The sequence below is a fragment of the Trichosurus vulpecula genome, chromosome 4, assembly GCF_011100635.1.
Source record: "Trichosurus vulpecula isolate mTriVul1 chromosome 4, mTriVul1.pri, whole genome shotgun sequence".
Lineage (NCBI taxonomy): Eukaryota > Metazoa > Chordata > Mammalia > Diprotodontia > Phalangeridae > Trichosurus > Trichosurus vulpecula.
Window position 1 is genome coordinate 196,209,931 of NC_050576.1, and position 20,744 is coordinate 196,230,674.

Genomic DNA, 20,744 nt, shown 5'->3' on the forward strand with positions numbered 1-20,744 from the left:
ATGGAATGGGGAGAGACTAGAGGCAGAGAAACCAACTGGAAAGCTATTGCAGCAGTCAGGAGATGATGAGGGCCTGTACTGGTATCTACCATATCATCAGAAGATCCACTAGGAACAGCTTCTTGAATTCATTTCCTCATTGATGAACATACCCCCACATAGTCATACTCTTCCCATCCCAATGATTTTAAACACTTGACTATCTGTCATATAGTCTTTCCCACTGCCAACCCTTATTTCTATCCCTTCAGCCAGAGTCCTCACCCTAAGATCCCACTCCATAGCTATCTATCACTTCTTCTGTGTTCTCTGGAATGCCTGTTCCATTGGTAACTAATTTTATTTCATCTTGAATTTTTTCCTTTCCCACTCCTTCCATCTCCAGGCACTCACATTGAGACTCCCTTTTGATAGCACAGCATCCCTGGCACCCTTTCTAGCACCGGTTTACTCATATCCCTTGACTCACTAGTTGTGGTGGGAGAAACAGAATACTCTTTTGTATCCCTTGCCACTATGACAACAGTGTGGCTAGCAGCTGCTGTAGGGGTATAAGACCCAACAAGAATTGCCAGCACAGATGCTTTGATCTGCTTTTCTAAGGAAAGCAACTTTAGGAGTTTACATTAATTAAATATACATATATCATTCACTTAGTTCAGGGGGAAAAGCCAGCACCCTGAACTTCAGAGAAAATACAAATAAAAATTACAAACAGAAAATATGAACAGATCAAATAACACAATTCAACACATAGGCTTTGTCTGATCAAGACATCACATACATAGTTACCAAAAAGAGAAGCACCAATGTCTGGGGTTTTTTTGAAGCTGGGGGGCTCCAGTGGCTGCCCAGAGTCTCCACACCAACTCTTCCAGTGAGTGAGAACCCCAAACAAAATGCTAACCTTTGAGTTTATATACCCTTCTTAGGGCCCCAAAGGCTTCTCATCTAATCAGCCAAAAGGTGTGGGCCTGGGGCTTAGCATGTAGCAAAACTTGATCAAATGCACTTGATTACTTTAACATTCTAAAAGAGAAAACAGTAAAAAAAAAAAAAAAGTCCCACCTTAATTACCAATACAGCCACTTCCAGACTTTCTTTCTACTACCATTACTCAGCAAGCTTTCTTCATTTGAGTTTCATTCAGTTTATATTTATCAATTTATCACCCAGTCAAGATTCTAGTAACTGTTATCCACTGACTCCCAGGACATTCTCCTACTATTCTCAGTGAGTTTAGTGCCTGGCTCCCTGTCTTTCTCTCTATTCCAACTCCTGCCTTTATACTAAAGGATTTTAATATGCATATTGATATTCCTTTAAACTCCTTAACTTTCCAGTTCAACACCTATAACATGGCTCTGTAGGCATACCTCAGCTATACACAGAAATGATCTTAAACCTTGATCTTACCATCACCCACAATTGTTCCACTCACTTATTTGCAAATTCTGAAGTCCCTTTATCTGATTGTAATTGGTTTTTATCATTTCATCTTTTCTTCTGCCTTACAGCCCCTCAACCTGTTCTGTATCTTCACATTGATCTCCACTCCCTTCACTCCTAAGTACTTTCCCAGGCCATCACCACAGCATTGGTTACACTCACCTTCCTTCTCCATCTTGACCCTTGAGGAACCAGTTCAACGGTACTCTATCCTCTACTTTCAAGAGAAGAAGGAAGGGACAGAATTATAATTTATTCAGCACGCACTATGTGTCAGGTCCTGTGCTAAGCACTCTACAAGTATTATTTCCTTTGATCCTTACAACAACACTGTGAGGTAGGTGCTATTATATTCCCCAGTTTACTGATGAGGAAACTGACACAGAGGTGTAATAGCTTGATGAGAGCTCACACAGGTAGTAGGTGACTAAGGCTGAATTTGAACTTAGGTTTTCCTGACTCTAGGTCCAGACCTCTATCTACTGTGCCACCTAACTGCCTCCTTTTCCTATTACCAATCTTCCCCTGCCAACCCTACTCCTATTTACATGCTGCTAAGTGAAACTAGAAAACCACAAAACTGTGAAGACTGAGCCCTCACTATAGTAAGGCAATCCTTTTATCTCCTGCTCTTCATTTCCTGCCAGGCTGTAGCTCACCGGACATCTCCATTATGCACCAGGAATTTCTTCATCCTGGAAGATCTTTTCTTACTCTACTCTATCCTCTACTCAGTTGTCAAAGAGATCTTCCTAAAATACAGGTCTGACCATGTCACCCCACTATGTAATAAACTATAATAACTTCCTATTACTTCTAGCATCAAATATGAACTTCTCTGTTTGACTTTTAAAGCCCTTCATAACCTGCTCCCTTCCTGTCTTCTTAATCTCACACTCCTCTCCATATACTCTATGATATAGTGATGCAAATCTCTTGCCCTTTCTCACACGAGACACCCCAGCTTCCAGCTCTGTGACTTTCCATTGGCTATCCCCCACATCTAGAATTCTCTCCCTCCTCACTTCAACACTTTGCTTCTTTGGCTTCCATAAAATCTCAGCTAAAATCCCAATTTCTACAAGAAGCTAGTACCTTCCCTCTGAGATTACCTCCACTTGTCCCATACATATCCCCTTTGTACATAGTTGTTTACATATTACATTCCCCAATTAGCTTTTGAATTCTTTGAAGGCAGGGACTATTTTTGCTTCTCTTTAAATTTCCAGTATTTAGCACAGTGCTTGGTATATAAGTAAGCAGGAGATGTAAATAAGGAATATCATGTAGAAACACTATTTAACAATAGATTTGTTGTATCAGGTGAGTGAGAATGAAGAGTCACAGATGGCACCAAGGTTGTAGGCTTATGTGAATAAGAATATAATGGTACCCTTAATAGTGATAGGAAAATTGGGAAGAGGCAAGGGTTTGGGGGGAATGATAATGAGTTATGTATTAGATATGTTGAGTTTGTGATACCTGAAGAGGTTTGGATGTGAGAAATTTGGAGATAGAAACAGTACGATTTTGGCAACTGATTGTATATTTGGGGTGAGGGAGAGTGAATAGTTAAGGATAACCCCAAGGTTATAAACCTAGGAACCCCAGACAGCTGGTGGTGCCTTTGACAGAAATAGTTTGTAAAGTTCAGAAGAGGTGTGAAGATTATGAACTCTGAAATAGAGGATTTTATGTTTGATCCTGGAGGTGATAGGGAGCCATTGGAGCTTATTGAATAGGGTAGTGAAATGGTCAGACCTGCACTTTAAGAAGAGCACTTTGACAGTTGAGTGGAGGATGGACTGGAGTGGGGAGAGACTTATGGCAGGCAGAACAACCAGCAAACTATTGCAGTAGTGAGTGCAGAAATGAGGTGATGAGCCCCTGTCTCCACCAGGATGGTGGCAATGTTATAGGAGAGAAGGGGGTATATACAAGAGATGTTATGAAGATGAAATCATTAGGCCTTGGCAAAAGATTGGATATGGAGAGGTGAGTGTAACCAGAATGGCCTTTGTTTTCTTTGAGTGACTCAATTTATCTCAGTGAGCCTTACTAGGTGCTAAGCCCCAGGCCCAAACCCCATTAGGTGTTAACCTAATCCATGTGGATGTGAACCTCCCAGGGTCCTAAGGGGAGGGGCCAACTCAAGAACCAATCACCAGAGCCTGAGCTCTGGTGATTCAGTTGATGTTTGATGATGTCTGAAGCCCTATAAGAAGGGAAGACAGAGCCATTTGTGCGGGGCTCTGGAGATGGTGTTGATGAGCAGACTCCAGGCAGCTGTAGCTAAGGAGCCCTCCAGCTTGTAAACCCGGATGCTGAGACTTTGTTGAACTTGGGTAACTATGTGTTGGGATTTGAATCAGACAAAGTCTGTATGTTGATGTTTGTAATTTGTTTGCATTTTGTTTTGAAGTTCAGGGTGCTGGCTTTCTCCCCTGAACTAACTGAATGATATTTGTATTAAAAGTAAGCTTGTCAACCCCTTCACCTTGCTTTCCTTAATTAAGCAGATCAAAAGAACCTGTGCTGTTGGCAGCTTTCTGGGTGCTGGCTGTGGGTGACTCTTGTACCCCCACAGAAGCTGCTAGCCAGATTGTTCAAACAGTGAGAGATAGTGAGAAGTTGAGGATGATACCTAAGTTGAGAGCCTGAAAATTTGGGAGGATTATGGTACCCTTGACAGTAATAGAAAAGTTTGGAAAGATAATGAGTCAGTTTTGGACATGTTGAGTTTAATGCTGATTACAGGACATGCATTCCACATCTCTAATATTCAATTGGAAATGCAAGACCAGAGGTCAGCAAAGAAGTTAGGGCTGGATAAGTAGATTTGAAAGTTATCAACATAGAAATGATCATTGAATCCATGGCAGCAGATTAGATCACCAAGTGAAATAGTATAAAGGGGGAAGGAAAGAGGGCCTAGCTCAGAGCCCTATTGGGGCTTACCATAGCTGTGTAGGTATAACCTGGATGAAGATCCAACAAAGGACCCTGAGAAGAAACAATCAGATAGGTAGGAGGAGAACAAGAAGATAGGGTCCCAAAAACCTGGAGAGAAGAGAGTATCAAGCAGGAGAAGAGGGTGATTGCCAGTGTCAAAGGCTGCAGAGAATTGAATAAGGATGAGAAGTGAGAAAAGGCAATTGGAGTTGGTAATTGAGAAATGGTAAGTTTAGAGAAAAAAGTTTTAGTTAAATGATAAAGTTGGAAGCTAGATTGTAGATAGTTGAGAGTGAGAGGAGAAGAAATAGAGACTGCTATTATAGAAGGTTTTCTGAACAAGTTTAGCCACAGAAGTCAGGACAGATGTGGGACTGTAATTAGCAGGGATGGATGAATTAAAGGAAGGTTTTTTGAGGATGGAGTTTCATGAGCATGATTGTAGACAATAGGGAAGCAGGCACTAGACAGAGAAAGATTGAAGCTAAATTAGAGAGTGGGGATGGTAGGCAATCTTTTTTTTTTTTAAGAGTTCAAACTATTTTATAAAATGACGCTTTCAAAATATAAGGTAGTCAAAGTTGTATTAACTTAAATGTTTGCCAAATCTATTTTTTGTTTTAATCCTGATACTGCCTCCACCCTGGTGCAGGCTCTCATCTTCTCATGCCCAGACTATTACAATAGCACATTTATCTGCCTGACACAAGTCTCTTCTCACTTTAGCCCATCCTCCAATCTGCTATCAAAATAATTTTTCTAAAACAGGTCAGAAACATGCAGCAAGAAAACATTGTCTACTAGTTAGGCATAGAGTGCTTTTTATTTTCTTAGTAAATATCAATCCAGGTTGATTTTTTCTACTTTTAACAAAGTATTTTTGTTCTACTCTATGTACCACCTTCCATGTAATAGTACTGCAGCATCATATGCATAATTCACATAGGCAGATTCAACTATATGGAGTAGCCTAGAGTGATAGCTACTTAGGCCCATGGCTTGTCAACACTGATGTGGTTCCCTTCCTCCAATTCTATAGCACCTGGTGCTAAGCAGAGCTAAGCCTAATAACATGGGCACAGGAGTTTACCTCTTAGAATCTAGTCAGTTGGTGGAAGTTTCTAGGATTTTGTATGCCCCTGTTCCTTTAATCTTTCTTTTTCTCTTCAGACTTCTCCCTCAGCCCTGATCTCTGGGCATACTCACACCTCTGATACTGCCACTAGCCTGAGGGACAAGGACTTTGGGCAAATCTTGTTATTGTAGCCTTGGCTAGAGCCTTTATGATGGAGGGAAATTCAAAGCTCCAGTCCTAGTGACCCAAGGTGTCCTTAGTGAGAAGGAGCTCTTCACTCTTCTCAGTTCAGCCTTTGGGTTGTAAGGGAGTACTTTCCCCTTGACAGTAAGAAATAAATGACATTTCTAATTAATTAAAAATAGTTAAACCATTAGTGAAGACCAAAAAGGCATCAAGCTCACCACTGGAAGACATGAACCATAAATTGCAACATCAAATTCCAAAGACTTAAGCCCACACTCCTGAAGAATTTCTGTAGGTGTGTTATCAAGTACCTTCTTAATCAATACTCTTGTTAGATAAACACGGGTATTTTTTTTAATATCACTACAATTCTACGATACTTGAGATGTGTGTTAATTGCTAGGTCTAAATGTGCCCTTTCTGCTTGCCAAGAAATCCTTAATAAAAGATCATCTTCTCTTGAATAATGTTTACTAATTAAGTAGAGAAGTATGATAATTTGACATTATAACCAAATTATAATCAAATACAAGAGAAATCTGGTCAAGAAAAGAAAAATTTTGGCGTCTTTTGTGTTAACTGGACCAAAGCACCCATGACAGTCATTAAAAATGTCAAAAATGTTATCATATCTGACAGCTTTAACTTTGCTCATTTATTTAAAAATGAATTTTTATGTTCTTTTTTAAAGGCAGCATTTTTTTAAATGCCTGGCACTATGAATGGCTTTTCAGAGAATGATACTCTGATTTCATTTACCTCCTTGAAATGTGTTGCCCCCTTAAAAATAATTTAATTTAAGTCCTCTTTGACTGTGTCCTCAGTAAAAAGCTCAACATTTATTAGTTGCTTTTTAATTTTACCCTCTGTTCACAGTTTCCATCTCATTAACTCTCTTCTCTAATGGGAGACACCTTGCAAAGCGTGCTGGATGTTGCGTGACAGGATCTGAGTTGAAATCCCAGCTCTGATGCTGTGTGACTTTTGACAAATCATGTGACCATTCCAGACTTCAGTCTCCTCATCCGTAAAATGAGGAGGTTAAAGTAGAGGTGCCCTAAGGTCCGTTTGAGCGCTAAATCTACAACGTCATCATGATCCTTTTCAAGAGAATGATTCAGGATCATCTCCAGGTTGTCTTTCCGCCTTCCTTTTGAACTCCTCTGTTGGGAAAGGAAGTTAGCCAGCTGCTTAGGATCGTTGACCTAGTGTATCTTAGACTTAGTACAATTTATATCTATAAGAAACTTGGGATTTGCTAGTGAAAACTGTCTTTTTGTTGCGTTTGCCAAATAAAGATAATACTTTCACTCCTTTCTAAATATTGTTGTGGAGAGGATTAAATAAGATAATTATGTAAAGCGCTTTATAAATGCTAGCAGCTGTTATTACTTACATCCGTATGGTTGAAACATGTGTATCCTCTATTTAAGAAGAAAAAGAGTTTCTTTGGTGCCATTGCAAAGAGGACTCGTCAAATACCCGTTTAGTTCAGTTGCAAGAATTGTGCAAGGTCTGGGATTTTGTTTGGTTTGTTTTATTTTGTTTTGAGTCTTCTTGTTCTAGTAATTACAGAAGTCTCCCAGAGCAAAGACTAATTTTCCATGTTACATCTCCCATACATTTCTTCCCAGCCAGCTCAATCCCAACAAATTCCATTCCCTTTCCTCCTCTGCCCTTAACTTCTCTTGTGCCCTCTTTGACCCCTACTCAGTTGTTTTTTTTTTTAAGTGCTTTCGTCTCTTCTTTTCATACTCTCCATCATGTTGTGTTTATGAAAATCTGCCTCTCTGTAATATTGCTTCACTGGCCGTGATTCTCCTTTTCTTATATTCTTTGACATTGTGCACCAGGAGGAGGTGTTATCTTACTCCTTACTCCTTGCTTCCATGTCTAGACCCTCTTTCTGCCACTGTCACTCAGAAGCTTCTCCTTCTTTGAGGTTTACACTATTCATCTATATGTCATCTGGTCCATATCCTCATTGCTGTGATCAGTCAATGGATAAGCATTTATTAGGTGCCTGCTTTGTGCAGGTTCTGAGCTGGGAGCACAAAGACAAAAAGTAGTCCCTGTCCCCCAAAAGCTGACATTTTCTTAAGAGGAGAAAAAAACATATACACATATAAGCTGACACAAACTATTTTCAAAATACAAGATAATTTCAGAACAATGCAAATGGCTACAGTGGGGTTTGGGGAAGATCCAGAATGGCCTTGTTTAGGAGGTATCACTTTAACTGCATCTGGGATGTCTAAGAGACAAAAGTGAGAGAGGCGTACAATATAGCCACGAAGAGAGCTTGTGTAGAGGCCAAGAAATGGAACACCCTGTTTGAGGGACAACATGAAGGCCAATTTGGATGGATTGTTGAGGGTATGATGGGGGAATTAATGTATAATAAACTTAGAGGGAAAGCTGGAACCAGATGGCAAAGCACTTTAAATGCTAAGCAGAGTTAGACTTTATTGAAAAAGGAAGTGACCTAGTCAAAGCTGTGTTTTAGGATTATTACTTTGACATCTCTGTGGAGGATAGATTGGAGAAAGAAAATAGTGGCGCTGACTGGGAAACTGTGCAGTAGTCTAGGACAGAGATAATAACTTGAACTAGAGTGTCCACTGGAGTGGACAGAATGGCAAAAATGTGAGAGATGATGTGGAGACAAACATTTTTTTTCAAAGAGTTTGAGAAAGAGAGGAGAAAGGACAATGTCTTGAGGAGTTGGTGGTTATGCTAGTGAATGTTATTTTAAGGATGGGAAACACAGGCCTGCTAGAGATAGGGCCAATTGATAGAGATTGAAGATTAGGGGAGGAAAGGCTGATTGAGAATGCAGTCTGCTAGAGAAAACAGGAGGCTATGTGTAGTGAGGTTCTTCTTGGTAAGAAGGGCCACCTCCCTTTCAGAGACTGGAGGAAAAGGAGAAGAGGGAGAAAGATGATATTAAGGAGTTTTGAGGTAAAGATAATGGCAGAAGAGGAAACTCCCATTGAATGGATTCAAATTTCTCAGTAAAGGTTCTCAACTCAGGGAAATGGGGGGTTGGGGCTTGAGAAGGGAAGAGCAGATTAGGAATAATTTCAGTGAAAAGTGAAATTGGGAAGCAGGGAAAAATAAAAAGACTATCTAGCTACAGTGAGGTCCCAGTCAAGGCTGGGTAACATGAATTTATAATAATTCAGTCAACACAATCTTAAGACTTCTTCCAGCTGTATTCAGTAGCTCATGAGCAGAAATGTAGTACTCAAATGGTAGAAATAATCAATAGCTTATGTTTGGTAAGAGAAGAGTGGCAATAGGATAAGCAACAAGGGTTTCAAGAGTAGAAGAGATGTAGAGTTGAAGTGACTATTAGTTTTAGATTGGGGAGAGAGACAAAGAGTGAGAGAGGGAGAGACATGGAGTCATAGCCATGATAATGACCTGAGAAAATACTGAGAGAGGAAGAAGGATTAGAAGTCTTAATGAGGGCAAAGATTAAGTTTAAGAAAAAAAGAGTCATAGAAGAGGTGGAATGATAGGGGGTTATAATCAAATAAGGGAACGTCAGAGTTCCTAATTAGGAAGTTGAACACTTATAGGTAATGGCAAGACCTAGTATATGACCATTCCTACATATGGCTGAGGTGGAAGAAGAAGTTGATAATGGAATTTAAGAAGGCTGAGGAATTCGGAGGTTAGGGAGTTTGAAGTATCTCTCTGGATGTTAAATTCCCTTAACATAAGCATAGGAAGATTGTGTTGAGCTCCTTGAAAAAAAGAGGAAGAATGACCTGGGGGTCAATAGAGTGATTTTGCATATTTTGACCTCTTGCCAAGCTTTTTGAAAATTTGTTTTTCTCTTAAACTACTCACTATTTTATGAAGCAAACTGCTTATAATCTTCTACTAGCTTGAGTAACATCTTTATAACAAGTTTATACTCTAAACCCACATTGCTCTTGGCTACTTGGCAGCAAAATAAAATGTCTGCTGACTTAGGCTGTTTCTAGACTTTCTGGTCTTGTTACCAAGATTGATTTATATCTGTTACGCTTACATTTCAGGTAATAGTTTTTGTTAATGTCCGTTCTTTTATCCATTTCTTATTTTCTGCCATCAGCAGCTTGTTTAAATAGATTGGTTGGAATTGCCTTAATTATATCCACTATATTTCCATTTTTATTTTCTGATTTGCTATTTTGATTTTGATCTTTGCTTTAATAAGTCAGTATCTGATAGTATCTAACTGATTCAGAAATAATTCCCACATTGAGGTTTATGCTAAAGGTTTACTAAAAGAAAAAGAACCCAGCACCAGAAAGGTTTATGAGTGAATTCTATTAACCATTCAAAGAACAATTGATACCAATATTACACCAGTTATCTGCAAAGAGAAGAAAAGAAGAGATTCTCCAACACTTCCTCTGAGACAGCCATGGTCCTGATAGTTAAACCAGGAAGAGATAAAGCAGAGAAAGAAAACTATAGACTAGTATCTAATATCAGCACAAAATATTGAATCTAGTGTTAAGAAAGAAGCTATAGCAACATATGGGAAAGATTATACACTATCACTAGCTTGGATTTATACCAGAAATACAAGGTTGATTCAGTATTAGGAAAATTATAAACTTAGGACCACATTAATAACAAAAAATTAAAATCATGATTATATCAAGAGATGCAGAAAAGGCTTTTGACAAAATTTAGTTTTCATTTTTATTAAAGACACTAGAACTTGCAGGACTAAACTGTCCTTTTTTAATATAATAAATTATATCTAAAACTAAGAGATAGCATTACTGTAATGGATAGCCACTAGAGGCCTGTCCAATAAAATCAGAGATAAAGCAAGAATATTCATTGTCACCTCTTTTATTTCATATAGATAAAGAAATGCTAGCTATAGCAATAAACCAAGAAAAAGAAATTGAGAAAATAAATATAGTCAAAGAGAAAACAAAATTATCAGTTTTTGCAGATGACATGATCATTAATAAACAAAGCAATAAATAACCAGTAAAATGTCAGGCTATCAAATTAAAACACAAAAATCATCAGCCTTTCTACATAACAAAACTCAAGTGGTAGAGATAGAAGAAATCCCATTTAAAATAACTATTAAAAATGTGTAAAATGTCTGCCTTTTTTGTATCCCCAGCACTTAGCATAGTGCCTGGCACATAAGGTGTTTGATAAGTGCTGGCTGACTGAGTTTACCACCAAAACAATCAAAGAAATTCTATATCCTGCCTTCTCATCTGAGCTAACCAATTGCCTATTAGACATCTCAAACTGAATGTCCTGGAGGCATTTGAAACTCAGTTTAACCAAAAATAGAACTCATTATCTTTCCCCCAAATCCTCCACTCTTCCAGATTTACCTATAACTATGTAGGGCACCACCATCGTCACGGTCACTCAGGTTCATAACCTTCTTGTCATCATCTCTTCATTTGCAATCCCCCTGTATATATCTAATTTGTTGCCATATTTTTATATGCCAGATATTTTAATTTCTCATACACACCACCTCCTCTCTGTTCAAGTAATCTCTACCGTATTGTGGTCCTTCATCACATAATGCTTGGACTCTTCTAATAGCCTTCTGGTTGTTTTCCTTGCCTCAAGTCTCTCCCACCCCAGTCCATCCTCCCCTTAGTTGCCAAAGTAATCTTTATAGAGTGTGGCTCTCATTGTATCATTCCTCTTCCCAGTAAACACCAATGGCTCCCTATTACTTTCAAGATCAAATACAAAATCTTCTTTTTGTTTTTTAAAGCACTTAACAACCTAGCCCCTTCTTCCCTTTCCTGTACTCTTCCACATACTCTCCTATCCAGTGATATTGGCTTTATTGTTTGTCCTCCCACAAGACACTCCATCTTCTAGACTGTGCATTTCACTGGCTGTCCCCCATGCCTGGAATACTCTTGTTCCTCATCTCTGCCTCAATTCAAATCTTTCCCTCTATAAGAGACCTTTCTAAGTCTTTCTTACTGCTAGTACTTTCCCTCTAAGATTATTGTTTGCATGTCATCTGCCCCATTAGAATTGGAACTCCTAAAAGGTCTGTGTTTTTGCCTTTTTTATATTCCTAGCAATTAGCATAGTGCCTGGTTCATATTAAATATTCAATAAATACTTGTTGACTATTTGACTAAATACAACTACCAAACTCTTTTACACAAATAAGGACAGACTAAATCACTGAAAGGATGTATCAGATATTCATAGATAGATAGAGCCAACATAATAAAAATTGTAATATGACCTAAACAGCTACAACTTCAATGCAGTGTCAGACAGACTACCAAAGTGTTACTTTATACTTAAATAAATATAGCAGAATTCATTCAGAACAGCAAAAGGTCAAGTATCTCAAGAGAATTTTTTTTAAATAGGATGTAAAGGAGCCTTTGTTGTTGAGTCATTTTTCAGTCATGTCTGAATATTTGTAACTCCACTTGAGGTTTTCTTGGCAAAGATACTGGAGTGGTTTGCAATTTCCTTCTTCAGCTCATTTTATAGATGAGGTAACTGAGGCAAACAAGGTTAAGTGACTTGCCTAGGGACACACAGCTATTCAGTATCTGATGCCAGATTTAAACTTAGGAAGATGGGTTTTCCTGATTCCAGGCTCATCACTCTATCCAGTGTACCACCCAGCTGCCCCTGTAAAGGGGGTCTAGCAGTTCTCAAATTAGATAATAAAGTAACAATTATCAAAAACTATTTTGTGCTGATTTAAAAAAAATAGAAGTTAATCAGTGTGACTGACTCAGTATATTAGATTCAAAAGTAGTCATACATAGTAGCATAGTGTTCAGTAAACCCAAGGACTAAAAGTAATATGGATGGGCTGGAGGGAGACAGGCACTCTAATACGCTATTGGTATGCCTATGAAATGATTCAACCATTCTAGAAAGCAATTTGGAACTATACTGTCACTGTGCATACATACCCTTTCACCCAGTGATATCACTACTAGGTCTCTGCCCTAGAGAGATCAAAGAAAAGACTAAAAGGACTATATGTACAAAAATATTCATAGAGGCACATTTGTTATGGCAAAAAACTGAAAACAAAGTGTGTGCCAATCAACTGGAGAATGGCTGAACAAATTATCGTGCAGGAATGAAATGGATTATATTGTAAGAGATGACAGAAGGGACAGATTGAGGAAAATCTGGGAGAACTTCAATGAACTGATGTAGAGCGGAATGAGCAAAACAATGTGAATGATTTGTACAATGACTACAACAAACACTATAAAGGAAAACTGACATGAAGGATTTAAGAACTGTGATCAACACAATGTCCATTTATGACATTAGAAGGCTGATGGTCATTTCATGCTTCCCACTTTTAGTCAGACTGGTAATGAATGAGTCCTACATTTTCAGATATGGCCAAGATGTACATTTTTTCATACTTCATTTGTTATAAGGAAGATCTTTTCTTTTTTCTTTTGGGAGCAGAGGGAGAAATGAGGAGGTAATGGTAATGATACTAAACACAAAGAAGACAAGAAGAAAAGAACGGTGAATCATTTAAAAAATAAACAGATGAGAGCAGAAGGAAATTTAAAAGGATCACAAACCATCAGTGTAGTATTGGAACTTATGTGAAATTTTAAATTTATTTAAAGGAACAGGCATGTAGAGATTCATGGTTTTGTGTGCAGTCCTCTTTTTCTGTTCTCTGTATAGGGAATAGTCATTTTTAATGTTTGTCTCATTCATAATAATAAAGGATAGAAAGAAGAAAGAAAATAATCTAGTTACTGGTAGCAAGTTAGAAACTAATTCTTAGTCACTAATAAAAAGACTAACCAATATTCTTATCATTGAAAGTCTCTCGTTTGGAAGGAGTGTGGCTCCCTTTTAATTTATCATCAGTTAGCAGAAACCGATTTCCTGTTTCCTTTGGTAGCATAAAGAGTCTTCTGTCACCCTCACTAAAAACATCGTGAAATCTACTCTTTTCTCCCAGAACAAACTTTTATTTCCAGATGAGGAACAAGAAAGAAGCCTTTTAGAATTTTTGTCTTTTTGCTCCTCTTTGTTAACACAGAATCTGTGTGTTTATCTGCATATTTTATGAAGCCCAGGATTTGGATTTGAAGAGAGATGGACAGGAAACACTATGTAGTCCCCCTAACTGTCCCTGAAGTCACAAAACCTTCAACTGACTCAGTGTGATTGCTTAGATTAAAATAAGAAATAAAATCCTGTTGTGGAATAGAAGCACTAGTATAAAAAAAGGCCTTCTTTGATTTAACTCAGATTTTTATTTTCTTGTTCCTCCTTTTGATGTGTTCTTGTTTCAATTTACCTTTCCCTTTATAAATCAATTTTTTTCTGAGCTATAAGCTCTAACATCTCAATGAGTTTTCAAGTTATTTGTGAATAAGGGTTTTTTACATCTTTTTTAACTGATCAGTTAAATCCACAGTTATATAATAGGTGCCCACTAGTAATTCAATTTTGTATTCCCAAGTTATAAAACCTTTGTGAGGAGGAATTTGGTAAACATCTGTATAGCTGTTTCTTCAGGAGTGCTAGACCTGAGTTCAAATCTCTGCTCTGACATTGACTGGTTGTGTCTGTAAGTCACTTAACTTACAGCCCTTAAGCCCTTCTGCCCCAAACCCATCCCTACAGTAAGAGAAAATAGGAAATACTTCCTCTGCCAGTTTCACAAGGCATCAGATATTATTTTGAAACCGTGTTCATGGGTCATTCCATATAAGTTCTAGGACAGTATTTGTTAAGCATCTGGCAACTATACCAACCACCCATTATCTGTTTTACCTTTATTCTTTTCCAGGTGCACATACAATAGCAAGATGCATTCCTATTTTTAATCATTTTAACATTTTTAGAGGAAAAAATGCTAAAAATAATTAGGTGATTTTTCTTCACCTATTCAAGTTGACAAAGACTTCTCCAGTGCAGACATTTGTCTTAATAATAACTCACATTTGTATATCACTTTAATGTTTACAAATTGCATGCTACAGACTAATGTTATAAGATATTTTCCAACCTTCTATATTCTGATTGGATTATTTTACCTTGGCAGCTACCAGTTCTGCCCACTTGGAGGACCTTGCTTACCTGGATGAACAAAGGCATACTCCCTTGCGAACTTCTCTCCGAATGCCAAGGCAGAGCATGGGTGGTGCTCGTACACAGCAGGACTTGAGAGGTAAGAATTACCAGATGAGCCCAGGGAAAAAGGAAATGGGCAGCAAGAACCAGGTGGTTAGTATCATAATCCCATGCTTACTATAGTGTGCTAGGAGACAAGATGACTTATCTTAACCTGGAATCTGTTCCTTTAACCTCTATCCTACAGAGCAAAGATAACCATGAAACTATTGCACTAAGTGTCAGTGCATAAAACTGTACAATTTCCAGCTGGCAGGAGAATTGAGTTCTCCAAATACTATAAAAGATGAGGGATAGATCTGGTGCAGAAGAAAGATTGCTCATTATGGTGTCAGAGGACCTAGAGTCAAATCCTAGCCCTGCCACTTACTGTTTGTATAACCTCAGTTAAGTCATTTAACTTTGGGCCTCAATTTCCTGATTTGTAAAGTAAGGGGTTTCAGTCCCTTCCAAATTCAAAATGTATGCTCTTAGGATCTTATAGATCTTATATGATAAGTGAGAGAGATATCCTTCCTAGGACGCTGGGTTTCACAAGTAGTTGTTGACAAATTTAAAGCTTTATCACACTACAAATATACTAAGTTTTAAATCTGTTAGTCCACAGACATTTATTAAGCCCTTATATCATATAAAGGCACAAAGCTAAGCATTAGGGGTACAAAGAAAACAGTGAAAAACAGTCCATGCCCTCAAGGGGCTTGCATTCTAATAGGAAAGATAACCTTACATAAAAAGATACATACAAAAAACATAATAAGTGGAAGATGGTTGTAAAAGGGAAGGCATTAGTAACTGGGGGGACAGGGAGAGGCTTCCTGCAGAAGGTGGTGCTTGTGCTGAGCCTTGGAAGTGAGGGATTCCAAAAGGCAGAGTCAGGAGAGTATAGCATTCCAGGAATGGATGACAGCCATTGCAGAGACATGGAGTATCATTGTGAGGAACAGCAAATGGGTCAATAGAGTTGCACCAAGAAGGGAAGTAGTGTGTAAAACATTAGAAAGGTAAGAAGGGGCTAGGCTTTGAAAAGCTTGAAATGACAAACAGGAATGTTTATATTTGATCCTAAAGGTAGTAGGGAGCCACAGGAGTTTATGGAGTCAGACATATCCTTTAGGAAAATCATTTTGATAGCTGTGTGGAGAATGGGTGGGGGTGGGGAGAGATTTTAGACAGGGAGAACAAGTAAGACGCTACACCTAGGCAAGAGGTGTTGAAAGCCTGAACTAGAAAAGTGGCCCTGCGAGTTGAAAGAGCAGAGCATTGTGCAGTTGTGTAGCCTTGGGTGATCAATCAACAAGTATTTATTTGTTAAGTGGGGGAATAAAAGACAAAAATGAAATATGTCTCCCTTCAAGGAGCTTATATTCTGTTAGGGGAAAAAACATGTATACATATACATTTCAACTCAATAAACATTTATTAAACATCTTCTATGGGCCAGGCACTATGCTTAGCACCAGGGGATACAAATAAGAGAAAGAGTCCCTGTTCTCAAGAAACTTACAGTCTAAAGGGAGAAGACAAAGATAGAAGTGGGGAGGATTCCCAGAGTACCTGGAGTGGGGATATCGTGTTCTGTAGAGTTCACACCGAGCAGAGCTACAAATGAAAAGTAGAGAGGTAGCTGGAAAGCCCAGAACCTAATCCTCTGTAAAGGAAAGTTTTGGGAGGAGTTTAATGTACTATATTCCAGCCCTTCAATCAGAAGGGAACGGAGGCTAAGGAAGTTGGGAAGGTTTTGAGTATCCAAGGCTGAGTTAAATAATGTTATGAGCAAATTTCAGGTGATCAGCTTATCCTGTGGAGGACATCTTTTGCATGGCATTCAGAGCACCAGTAGTTTTACCTTCCTGAGGATCACTTTTGTCATTTGTAAAATGTGGAGGTTGGACCAAATAACCTCCTAGTTTCCTTCCAACTCTTCATCTAAGATCCCATATTGCAGTGTGGAGAGCAGAGGAGAAGGCAATAACAGCTCGGAGGATAAGGGAAGGGCTCCTGTAAGAGATGGATCTTGAATTGACCTCTGAAGGAAGTTAGGCATTCTAAGAGGTAAAAGATAAGAGAGGGGGGAGTACGTTCCAGGCTGGGGCGGGGGGTGGCGCGGAGGGGGTAAGGGGAGGTAATTGAAAAGTAGGAAATAGAATGTAGTGTGTCTCAATAGCATGTAGGTAAATTTGGCTGAATTATAAAGTGGGAGAAAAGGAGGAATTTGTAATAAGGCTTTGTAAAGAGAGGCTGAAACCAGATGGTAAAGGACCTTGAATGCCACACAGAAGTGTTTCAGGAGTGAATGGTGAGACCTGAGATTTAAGAATATCATTTTGGTGACTGTATAGAGGATAGATTAGAGAGGGAGAAGCAGATAATAAGCTCTTTTTTGATTATGTTGGATTTGAGATGAGAAGCCTACAAGAAATCTAATTCAAAACTTTTCAGGAACTTAGTTTCTTCATGTATAAAATGAGGCATTCTGACTAGATAATCTCCAAGCTGTCTTTCACCTTCAAATATTATAATTCCATGACTCTGTTTTCATCATCTGGCTCTCACTATATATGACCTGTTGCTCCTCGTTCTCATCTTGATAACGGTTTTTAAAGAAAGTGAACTCAGTAAATTATGTATGTCCATATTACTGCAACTAAAGAGGCCCATGAGAGGAGAATCAGAAATGAATGTTGTCTAGGTAGAAATCATCAAAATGTTACTTCAATGATAGGTGGACTGGCCACATTCATACCCTAAATGAAATTGGTAAAGAAGTCAAATATGCAAAGAGGGCAGAGAGCCAAGATGGCAGAGTAAAGGCAGGGCCTCACTTGAGGTCTCCCAAATTCCCCTACAAACAACTTTAAAATAATGCCTCAAAATGAATTCTGAAGCAGCAGAACCAACAAAGGGATGGGGAGAAACATTTTTTTCAGCCCAAGACAACTTAGAAGGTTGGCAGGAAAAGTTCGTATCACTGAATGAGAGTGGAGTGCAGTCCTGTACAGGTCATGCCCTGGCAAGCCAACAGCAAGCATTGAATTGACAGCCATAGCTTTCAGAGCTCTCAGCCCACAGACAGTAAGGGGGTTGGACAACTGGTCAGAAAGAGATTATAGGCCCTGAACCAGGTGCCACTTTTATTCCCTCTGCACCTAGTTCAGTGCCTTTGTTGGCAGTGGCTAGAAGACTCCATTGCATTGTTCATATGTGGTTCAAGGTTGCAGTCACAGGATAAGAAGGAGCACTAGCACAGTAGAGCATGCAGGGACCCTGGTCACAATTCTAGGGTGGAAAAGAGTGCTTTCAGTCACAGGCAAGAACACAGGCCAGGAAAGCAGTGACCACATCTCTCCTTAGATCACACCACCTTAGAAAACTGAAAATTTACAGATCCCCCGAAGTAGCTCTGAAAACAGCAGCACAAAAAAACCTGACATTTGGGACAGTGCCCCCTCTACCCTGGAAGCAGAACTCAACCTTAACAAAAAGTTAAAAGTCAAGAAACAGGGTGGGAAAATGAGCAAACCAAAAACAAACCTGAACACAGAGAGATGCCATGGTGACAGGGAAGGTCAAAACACAAATTTAAAAGAAGACAACAAAGTCAAAATAGCTACATCCAAAACCACAAAGAAAAATGTGTATTGGTCTCAGACTCAAAAATAATTCCGGGGAAGTTCTCAAAAAAGGGTTTTAAAACTCAAATAAAAGAAATAGAGGAAGAATTGGGAAAAGAAATGAAAGTAATGCAAGAAAATCATGAAAAAAGTCGAAGAAGGCACACAAGAAAAAAATACTGAAGAAAATAATGCCTTAAAAAACAGAATAGGCCAAATGGTAAAAGAAGCACAGAAATCCGCTGAAGAGAACTCCTCCTTAAAAAACAGAATTGGCCACATGGAAAAAAGGGGTAGAAAAAGTCACTAAAGAAAAGAATTCCTTAAAAAGCAGAATTGATCAAATGGAAGAAGAGGTACAACAGCTCACTGAAAAAATAATTCCTTAAAAATTAGAATTGGTAAATGGAAGCTAATGACTCCATGAGACATCAAGAAATAATAAAAACAAAATCAAAAGAGTGAAAAATAGAAGAAAATGTGAAATACCTCATTGGAAAAAGAATTGACCTTGAAAATAGATTGAAGACAGATAATTTAAGAATTTTAGGAAAACCTAAAGCCATATCAATAAAAAAGCCTAAACATCATCTTTCAAGAAATTATCAAAGAAAACTTCCCTGATATCTGAAACTAGATGATAAAATAGAAATTCAAAAAATCTACTGATCACCTCCTGAAAGAGTTCCCAAAATTAAAACTCCCAAGAGTTAAAACATACCCAAATTCCAGAGCTCCCAGGTCAAGGAGAAAATATCACAAACAGCCCAGAAGGAAATATTCAAAATATCTTGGAGCCAAAGTCAGGATTTAACAGCTTCTGTGTTAAAGGATCAGAGGGCTTGGAGTATGATATTGCAAAGGGCAAACGAACTAGAATTACAGCCAAGAATCTAACCGTTCTGGCCCCAAAAATGCTATGAAATTGTGTATAGTCTTTGACCCAGCAATACAATACCAAGTCTGTATCCCAAAGAGAGTTGAAAAGGAAAAGGATTTACATGTACAAAAATATTTATAGCAGTTCTTTTTGTGGGGGCAAAGAATTGGAAATTGAGGGGATGCCTACATGTCTCCCTTTCGGTACTTGAAAATAGCTGTCATGTCCCCCTGAGTCTTTTCTTCAGATTAAATATCCACATTTCTTTCAACCATTCCTCATATACTGAGGACTCAAGGCCCTTCAACATCCTGATTTCATTCCTCTGGACACTTCCCAACTCAGCAGTGTTCTTTCTAAACTGTGGCGCTCCAAACTGGACAAAATATTCCCTATGTGACCTGGAAACTCTGCCTTTTTTACTGTACCCCAGAATTGTATTTGTCTTCTTGGCTACCATATCACGTTGTTGATGCACATTGACTTTGCAGTCTACTAAGATTCCTAGGTCTTCTTCAAACAAGCTAATATCTAATCATGCTATCTATTTTGTACATAGAAAGCAGATTTTTTGAACCTAAGAACAAAACTTTACTCTGTTAAATTTCATCTTAGATTCTTCCCAATGGTCTGTCAGGGGTGAGGAACCTGTCAAGATCTTTTTAAATCTTGATGCTGTTGCCCACTGTTAATTATTCCTGTGAATTTCATATCACCTAAATATTTGATAAGAATGCTTGCCTATTCTTTTATGCAAATAATTGATAGAATGTTAAATAACACAGGGCCAAGCAGAGATTCTTGTGACACTCCACTGTGAATACATTTTTCCAAGTTGTAATAAAACTCTTTGAGTCTATCTATTCAACCAGTTCCAAATCCATCTGATTGTGCTGTCGTCTACAACATATTTTTCTTTCCTTTTCACAAAAATAGCATGAGAGGCTTCATCAAATATTCTGTTACAATCTAGGTAAACTCTATAGCATTCTGCTGATGCTATAATTTAGTAACCCTGTCGAAAAAGGAATTAGGGTTGGTCTGGCTTGTTTTTCATGCTAAAGCCAGGCTTTACTTTTTATGTTCCACTGCTTTGTTTTATAAAGATCCACTAATCATATCTTTAGGAATATGTTCTGGAACACTGCTGGAAATTGAAATCAAGTTTCCTGGCCTATAGTGTGCAAACTGTAGTCTCTTCTCATTTTTGGAAATCAGGACAACATATGCCCTTCTCCAGTCCTGGGGTACCTCTTCACAATCTTTCAGATGGTATTGACAGTAACTTAGTGGTCACATCATTTCACATCTTTTAGAGCTCAAGGATATAGTTCATTTGGGCCAAGTGGCTTTAATTCATCACAGTAAGCTATATTCTATCTTCTTTCTTGCCTTATTTAATCACTTAGCTATTTTGTTCTATCCT

General features: G+C 38.4%; 1 protein-coding gene across 1 annotated transcript in view; it reads left to right on the forward strand.

Moving 5' to 3' along the window:
* Positions 1-20,744, forward strand: part of TANC2 (tetratricopeptide repeat, ankyrin repeat and coiled-coil containing 2) — a 352,115-nt gene that overhangs the window by 206,863 nt on the left and 124,508 nt on the right. Inside the window, exon 6 of the mRNA XM_036755887.1 lies at positions 14,736-14,861. Within this exon, the coding sequence (XP_036611782.1) occupies positions 14,736-14,861 (126 nt within the window). The remainder of the gene's footprint in view (positions 1-14,735; positions 14,862-20,744) is intronic.